This window comes from Akebia trifoliata, chromosome 4 (genome assembly GCF_017979445.1).
Source record: "Akebia trifoliata isolate Shusen 1 chromosome 4, ASM1797944v1, whole genome shotgun sequence".
NCBI lineage: Eukaryota > Viridiplantae > Streptophyta > Magnoliopsida > Ranunculales > Lardizabalaceae > Akebia > Akebia trifoliata.
In genome coordinates, this window is record NC_141378.1 from 2,038,033 (window position 1) to 2,046,947 (window position 8,915).

Below are 8,915 nucleotides of genomic sequence, written 5' to 3' on the forward strand. Positions count from 1 at the left end.
AAGTTAATAAAGAAACACTCACATTGAGACGTGCCTCAAAATAACAAAGAAACGATACACAAGAAGTAATATCTCAAAACCATCAAAGTTTTACTGGTTTAATCAAAATTAGTTCTATAAATTGAATTCTCCTCTAAGCTGAACAACTAGAAAATGTCGAAGATAGTCACATGCTAGCAAGTAAGCTCATTTTCTTTCTTTATTATTTATTTGATTTTGTTTGTTTATTTAATTTCTTAATTTTATAAAATCCTAACCTTAATAGGTTTTTTTGTAAGAAATCTTGGGGTATTTTATCTTTAAAAGAGAAACTATTTTATTGTTTCTCCTTGTAGGCCTTTTATGGAAGAATTTCTTAAATTTTTTACAATTTTAGAATATTTAAACAATTTAAGATAATTTCTTTTTCTAAGCATTTATACAAAAACCTCATTTTTATTGTATTGTAAGTTGGAAACTAACCATTGATACAGTCATTTAGAAGAGATTGTTCTAATATCTTTTTTCTGTATTGTTGAAGAAGGAATCTTAATTATAAATCAACATTTGTATCAACAAATTAATCTATTCTAAGCTAATGAATTTTTTTCCTTGCAAATCTCATGGTAAGATGAGATACATATTCTTGACCTTATTTTTATAATAAATCGTACCATATTTCGGAAATGTCTTAAATCCTTAAAATTCTAATGAGTTACCTCCAATATATTTTATATCATATTTGTGCCTCTAATTCCTAATATAATTTTTTGTAATTTTAGGTATTAAGCCTTTTTTTCCAATCAAGTTTTAAAGTACACGAAATAATCCATCATCTTAACTAAGTAAATTTTTCAAAAATTTCATTGTAGGATCTTCAACTATGGAAATACAAAAACAAAAAAGAAAAAACTTTTGTGAACTTTATTGTGTTTGAGCATGACAAAAAATGGGGCAATTTTTTTATGGTAGAAACGAAAAAGGCCAAATGTACTCAAGCATACCCTGATATTATAATAATAAAAAAAATTTTAAATCAGAGTATTTTTTAAGCAGATAACTTCTATAGCTTTAAATGGTGAGTTTTGTTTTTTTTTTTTTTTTTTTAATGGTGGGTTTTGTTATATTTGAGTAGATAACCAAAGATATATAAGAACAGGGCTGTCAGTAAACTTTAGGTATGATTCACTATTTAATAAGTCATTCTGTAGACTAAAGTCTTTTCTTAATTTTTTACGTGGCAAAGGACTTAAAAATATGGGTACCTAGTTATGCAATTAGAAATAGGGAAAAAAAAAATGAGGTTTTAAGATTTTCATCACCAAATCACCTTACTTTTTTAAAGTATAAGATTAATATGTTTATACTATAGAAATAGTTCATTATTATTTCTTTTTTGAAGTGTTAGATCAACATGTTTAGACATTTATGAAAACAAAATCACTGTTTTTGTAAGGGGCATTTAATTAATGGAATTCTACATCAAGCTCCAAAAATTATAGAGCTTCGAATGATCATAACTATTGGATCAATGATTTACCTGACGAACACAAAGCTATCAATTCCTCATCAGGTATATTTATTTATTCCACCACTAGCTACTTTTCATTTTCTTTATTTTAATGGTCTTTTATGAAGAATTGTAAATGACTATAGTAGTTTATAACTATATTTTTGCCTTCTTTCTAGGAATCTTTTTTCTCAAAATGATACTATTTGATCAACAAGAATGAATGATGAAACTGCATGTTTTTCATTTATTGTTCAAAAAATTGTTAATGTTAGATATTTACTTATACTTTATTAGTTTAACATCATATAATGCCATATGATTAATAGAGTTACATATAAGTAATTGAGAAGAATTTGTAATAGTTGAACATAATATTTGTATATCCACTACGTTACTAGGATACAAACTTTGTTTCCAAACACCTAGAAATCCAACACAAGGACTATAATTTAACATGGACAATTGCAATGGAAAAGGATCTTCAAACTTAAATTGCCTCAAACACTATTAAAACTTATGCAAAACACAACACTATCATAATAAATAGAAATAGCCTTATTATGCCCAGGAAGGAGAGACCTCATTTTTCCGATCTTGATTTAGTGCCAATTGAAAGTTTATAGGTAGGACCAAGATTTTTACCCTCCTCGATCTTGATTTAGAACCAATTCTTCGATATCTCTTATTTTGATTAAGAATTAATTGGCTCACCTCCCCATCCAATTGTAAATTTTCCGTTGTTTGGAATTTATTGGAGGCGCATAGCATCAGGAATAATGCACTTGGCTAAACCTTCATCTGCTTCCAAAGAATTGGGTCAATCAAATTTGATTTAGCCGAAGCATATATAGAGAGTGCGTGTGTGGAATGCTAACCTTTTTTTAATAATTCTACCATCTGTCAAAATAGATAAAACTTGTTGTAATGTGGAGAATTTATATGAACAATTATCCATATTAATAGATGATCAATCTTCTTATCTCAATTTTTAGATTAGAAAAAGTTATTTAAGTTCGAAAACCAGTAACGATAATTATAGTCGAGCACTTGAGAAAAAGGTGCGGCCAAAGAGAGCTGCGATTAGCATGTACTTTTTCTTCTTATGAAATATATTCAGACATTGATTTATACTATTTTTTTATTAATCTAATCACATATCTTTTTCATAAGAAGTATGTTTTCTTAGCGTGTTATGTTGGCAAATTAAAGCACTGTATATTGGTGGGATTCGGGAAACTAAGTTGGTTTCTGAACATGTATTTTTATTTTAAGGATTAAAAAAAGTAATAAAGAAATACTAGTATGCAAATCTAATAAAATTGTATATTTATGTAATTTCGTTCAACAAAATAATCTCAATCCCGATGAGCAGTTTTTATCTAGAGTGAATTACTATTTTGTGAGCTAAAAATGAGTTATTTATGATTCTGACCAATTTTCATTTTAATTACCAAAACATGAATAATCACGTTTAAAAACCTATGAATTCGTTATCGTTCACTTTTTGGTAATTAATATGACGACAGACTCATAAATACGTCAAAAGTTTATCACTTTTTTGTAAATATCTCTTTTATCTAACCGTCCCTATGGTTTTGAAATCTTACCCACCGAAGCAGCAAAACCGAGACAATGGATAGGTATGGTCACTAGCCATACTACTTTCAATAATTACACTAAAAACAAAGGTTGGGGTCCATTTAATCCCAACCATTAAAATGCAAAATCCAGCAGTCAAAATATATCTAGGAATACATGAGGTATCTTCAATATACATGTTTTATCTCGACTGTTGGATTTTATGTTTCAATGGTTGGGATTATGTTTTTGTTTATGAGTTATCTTACCACGAGTACACCATCCCGCCCCTAATGATACTATTAGATTGTGGTATAGTGATCCAAAATCTTTAGGTGCTGACTGGTTTGTCTCACCTGGCAGCTGGTTTGGTTTGTCGCTAATCCAGCCTGGCAAGAATGTTTTATTCCTTGCCTTGTGTATAGATGACACTTGCTGTTTTTCTATTGGATTGGACATAACAAACTGTACTGCAGAACATTGTGATGAAAAAGGAATATATTGCTGGATCCAAGGAGGATTGAGGTAGCAAAAGAGAGAAGAAAGGTGTGTTAATGACTAGGTTCAGAGTATATTCATTAATTATATTTGTTTTATAGCCATTCTTTGCTTCTATAAAGCACCCAAAGAGAAACACACACACACACAAATAGAAGTCCTAGGTGAACATTGTAAATTCTAAAGAGGTAGTCGTGAGTCCTTCTTGACTTTTCTGTTGAAATGGATGTAGTAGAGGTAATTATAGGAGTAGGACCTTCAGGCCTGACTACCTCAGCTTGTCTAAACCGACATTCAATCCCCAACATTATTCTTGAAAGAGAGGATTGTCATGCCTCTTTGTGGAAAAAAAGGTCTTACGACCGCGTTAAGTTGCATTTAGCAAAGATGTTTTGCCAACTCCCTCACATGCCATATCCCCCTGATACACCAACCTTCATACCCAAGAACAAATTCATTCAATATATAGACGACTACGTGGCCCATCTTAACTTAAGCTCTCAATATCGTCGGTCCGTTGACATGGCAATGTTTGATGAGTCTGTTGGAAAATGGACTATCGTAGCCAGGAACACGGTCTCAAATGAGGTTGAGAGATATACTAGTATGTTCTTGGTGGTGGCGGCAGGAGAAAATAGCGAGGGGAATATCCCTGAGATTCCTAGATTAGATAGCTTTGGAGGGTAGATAATCCACTCTAGTCAGTACAAGTCAGGGTCCAAGTATCATGAAAAGAATGTCTAGGTTGTTGGGTGTGGCAACTCGGGGATGGAAATTTCTTATGATCTTACAATTTTCGGAGCTAAAACATCCATAGTTGTTAGGAGCCCGGTAAGCTTCTATACACATGAAGTGGTTCCTTTCCTTTTATTTTAATTTTTTAATTGAATTCTGATGTATGTATACTGGTATTGATGAATATGATAACCATCTAGACTCATAACCAATACAATCAGTATATTTTAGTTTTAACATATCTGGCCCAACCAAAAACCAGCTTATGTTATAGCGATATCGAGGATTCCAAGTCTCTTCTGAGGGAGACCTAAGTGATGGATTGAAAATGGGCCTACTTTGATGATTGTAACCATTTCTCTTTATATCCTTTTGAGTCTCCCCTTCTCTTTGAAAATTTATAAATGTTTATTTCTATATTTTATAATTATGTTTAGTTCCTCTAATTTATAATTTGTTAGATTCTATTCTTACTGATGGATGGATAATTGGCTGCAGTTCCATTTCCTCGCTAAGGAGTTGGTCTATGCCGGCATGTTCCTCCTGAGGTTCCTCCCATTTTTTTTAGTAGATAGTTTGGTATTGACACTTTCCAAACTTAAGTACAGAGATTTATCAAAATTTGGGATAAAAAGGCTTGCGCAAGGGCCATTCTATCTCAAAGCAGCCACAGGAAGGTCTTCAGTTATAGATGTCGGGACCATAGAGATGATAAAAGATGGAGACATAGAGGTACCTTAAAAGCTTTGAGTTTATCTTCATGAGATCATGATATGTTTGTTGTCCACACATCTTATCGTTTATGCTACTAATCGTAAAATATTTATGTGACACTCAATTCTTGTGTCAATATATGAAGGTCGTGCCGGCGATATCAAGTGTAAATGGAAATGAGTTGATGTTTGGTGATAGCAAGACAAAGGAGTTCTATGCTATAGTTTTTGCCACTGGCTATAAAAGCCTTGCTAACAATTGGCTTAAGGTATTTATATCATTTCTATCTTAAGATCACATCCTATTAGATAAAACATTTTCATAATATCCATATATGTTCTTCACCTAATGTAGGATGAAGGGCATCTCCTAAACGATGCTGGAATGCCGAGCGCTCCTTTTCCGAATCACTGGAAGGGGCAAAATGGGTTGTACTGTGCAGGACTAGCAAGGAGAGGCTTGGCTGGGGTGTCTATGGATGCTCAAAACATAGCTGATGACATAAGGAAGACTCTTGGTTCCAACATGAAAGAACTGTGATGTTAGAATTGTTATGAAGTTGTCATGTATAAGAAAGGAAGGGATGAATGATGTATGGGAGGAAGAGAAATTTTTTATTTATTTATTATTTAGGAAAATGCTGAAATGACATAAAGTATTTACTGTGATTCTCACAAATCTGACGTGGGATGTGCACATAACCATAGATGTGTTTCCTCGCGATACGAGTAAAAATCATCTACAGTTATGTATGCATGTCCACGTCAGAATTGCGAGAATCACAGTACATCTCTGTGTCACCCCAGCACTCATTTATTTTTTATTATCAATAATAAAGTGTTTTTTGTGATAGTTACAAATGAAGTACTGCTTTTTTTCTTCAAAAATTTATCTGAAATGCTTGTATAAGCAATGCCTTAAAGGTACCCTTCGAATCTGGTTTGAATGTGTGCTAATCCAATCTGCCGTAGCCCAGTAAAACCCTCTCAAACCAATTTGCCATTAATCACTCATAAATATATATTTGAGAATTTCAAAATAATTATTCTAACCAGATAATTTTTCACTAGTGTAGAATTTATTTGAATAAAATTTGTACAATAATTTACGAGGTTGTGCATATATGCCTAAAGATTATATCATGCTATAACTCAATAATTAGTTATTATTTTATCCATTTTACCTTACACAGGTGTCCCATCAAAATATAAAATCATCAAAAAATAAGTTCTTTTACTCCACAAATAGTTTAGACCATCAAATTTTCCAATCACGGATAATCAGGAAATACTCAAACATGGAATGAAAAGATTTAAACTTGAAAAAACTCTTTTATCTTACTCTAATAAATGAAATATTTCATTCAGTAATTTCAGTCTCTTTAAAATTTTATTTTATTATCTCATTCCGAACCCTTAGTTTTTTTTTTTTTTGTTGTCATATTCCTGAATTTTATTGATTTCTGAAAAATTATATGTGCTATATTTAATTTTTTTTTCTAAAACAAGTAGAAAAATAATGATTTTAAATTTTAATATTTTACAGATATTTTTCTTTATATACTAAATCCCATACCCATTTCAAAAAATTGGTATTAAAACTCAAAAACGGTTAAAATTCAAAAAACCCATAAAAAAATTTATATTATGAAGGAGCAGACCACCAAACTCTACATCCACAGCCAAGCAATCAAAACTACCAAAAGACCATATAACTTTATCTTGTTGGAGATGTTTTAAGGGTCAGGAACTCAATTTAGGGTTTGGAGATGGTGAAAATCAGTAAAATAGCATAGGGATCCATCCTACGCTAGAGTTTCATCATTATAATATGATGTATAAATTGAAGATCTTTATTGCATGATTTTAAACTAATCGGGTCGACTCAGTTGTAATTCCAGGTGACTCGATGCCTTGTATCCATGTAACCAACTTAGTGAGTGTACTCATCAACCTGGCCAAACGGACCCACTTACTGATTATACTCATCAACTTGGTTAACGTGTCTCAAAAAGGCATCACAGCGGGTTAGAAATCTGTGTAATAAAATACAATGATGGGTCTCACTTTGTTATAGATTTGTAGGATATAAAAATTGAGATAAAAGAGTAAGATTCACATAACTCCACTTTATTATCTTTCATTTTCTCTTCTTTCATTTATAGTATCTTTTCTCTCTCTCCACTTTCCCATAAGCACAATACCGTCCTTACGAACATTATAAGATTTTAAGTCTTTTTGCTCAACCCCATCTAAGGGTAGCCATGATTTTGCCCAAGTGGGGGCAATCAAGAGTTTAAAAAAAATTGTGGGGAAAAATAAAAATGAGAAAACCTAATTGTGGGAAAACTAAGAGAGGAATTTTTTTTGTGGGGGCAATAGTGGCATATTTTTTTATCCGCCACTAAAATCTGTCGCAATAACTCACTAATCCATAGACTTTGAAAATTCTTGTGGGGGCAAGTTCCCTGACTATAAATACGCCCCTGGTTAACTCAATGGCAATTGTAGGCCGTGAGTTTAATACCCAGTATGAGCATTAATTTCTCAAGGGCCACCCACAATGGTGCACCCTCACTACGTGAAAATTGGAAAATTCGACAGAAAAAATTGACGGGCCCACGAATTTTTGAAGCTGAATATTGACGGTTTAGGACTGTCAAAATTCTAGATATTCCCAGATTTGACGAATTAGAGTTGTCGAATTTCTCCCGTCCTTTATTAATTTGACAATTTCGGCCCGTTGAAGAAAAAAAATTTGACAATAAAAAATTCGAAGCCAATTCAACCCCTTTGTCCGTCGAATTTTATGAAATTTAATAGCCCAGGACTGTCAAATTTGGGCTTTTTTTACATTGTGCCTCAATTTTTGGTGTTTGTGATGTGTAGAAGTTGCACGTGCCTCGGGACTAGTCATGGACAAGACCATGGTCTATGGACGGGGCAAAACCAAGATACAAGCCTGGTCCGCTATCTACAGGGATACCCAGTTGTCAAAAAAATAATGGTTGTTTTGCTAAAATGGATTACCATATTAGCAATCCAACACCAAAGCCCTCTAAATTTCTTTTGAATTTGATCCAAAGTTTTGAAAATGGACAGCACAAGGTGAGTCCAAGGTCCCTTACTAAGGGTGAAATCCTTACTTACTAAGGGTGGTCAGAATCTTTGAATGATACCCCTCTAACTAAAGTTTAATACTCCTCCAATTTTATTATTTTTTCTCTTTTACCCCTTAATCCCAAAAAGGATACTTGTACTCTAGTCTAAACAATAAAACACAACAATGGATCTACAAAACTACAGTTTTGTGGGATATAAAAATTGAGATAAAAGAATGAGATCCACAAAATCTCATTTTATTACCTTTCCTTTTCTTCCCCTTCAACTTTATAGTCTTTCCTATTTTTTCATTTTTTTCTTTCTTCATAATACTCATCTAACTTTACTATCTTTCTTTTTTACCTTAGTAACTCCAAAGATTTTTTAATAACAACCCTCTAACTTTTTTATTTTTTTCCTTTTTTACCCTTTTAATACTAAAGAGGATGCTCGTGCCTACATTAATACTTCTCCAATTTTATTATTTTTCCTTTTTGATCACCTTACCCCAAAGATTTTTTAATAATACCCCTCCAACTTTATTATTTTACCTCTTTTACTCCTTTATCTCCAAAGAGGATGTCTGTGCTCAAAAGTGTACATATTATCTATTTTAAATGTATTAAAAGCAAAACTTTAAGTATTTAATATATTTAATTTTACTCATCCAAGTCGGATTCATCAGTTTCGATGATTCTAGCTCTATGAATATCCTACTCTGGTCACATTTTCTAAGTTTTAAAATTATGATTTACAAAAACAAAAAAAAAAACTCCTATTCTATTAGATGCGTTTGA

The 8,915-nt window shown here is 32.1% G+C and overlaps 1 protein-coding gene and 1 pseudogene across 4 annotated transcripts; both read left to right on the forward strand.

Moving 5' to 3' along the window:
• Positions 1 to 589: 589 nt before the first annotated feature.
• On the forward strand, positions 590 to 6,217 carry LOC147402867 (putative indole-3-pyruvate monooxygenase YUCCA10). Of its 4 annotated transcripts, XM_086438245.1 has the most exons (5): positions 590 to 1,552; positions 3,547 to 3,616; positions 4,802 to 5,035; positions 5,163 to 5,285; positions 5,372 to 6,216. In XM_086438245.1, exons 3-5 carry the CDS (start codon positions 4,838 to 4,840, stop codon positions 5,555 to 5,557), a joined length of 507 nt encoding a protein of 168 aa, XP_086294371.1. In that variant the 5' UTR covers positions 590 to 1,552; positions 3,547 to 3,616; positions 4,802 to 4,837; the 3' UTR covers positions 5,558 to 6,216. The 4 variants fall into 4 exon arrangements, with proteins under 4 accessions (XP_086294371.1, XP_086294369.1, XP_086294370.1 ...); XM_086438243.1 differs by lacking the exon at positions 3,547 to 3,616 and having other exon boundaries at positions 5,372 to 6,217; XM_086438244.1 differs by lacking the exon at positions 3,547 to 3,616 and having other exon boundaries at positions 4,765 to 5,035.
• On the forward strand, positions 3,624 to 4,758 carry LOC147402868 (putative indole-3-pyruvate monooxygenase YUCCA10 pseudogene; annotated as a pseudogene).
• Positions 6,218 to 8,915: the final 2,698 nt, after the last annotated feature.

Bases quoted from the DNA above. Each gene is read 5' to 3' on its own strand.
- LOC147402867 (XM_086438243.1), top strand. From the start codon at position 1,490: ATGATCATAACTATTGGATCAATGATTTACCTGACGAACACAAAGCTA. The intron at 1,553-4,801 runs GTATATTTATTT...AATTGGCTGCAG, and splicing joins AGCTATCAATTCCTCATCAG to TTCCATTTCCTCGCTAAGGA. The intron at 5,286-5,371 runs GTATTTATATCA...CACCTAATGTAG, and splicing joins TTGCTAACAATTGGCTTAAG to GATGAAGGGCATCTCCTAAA.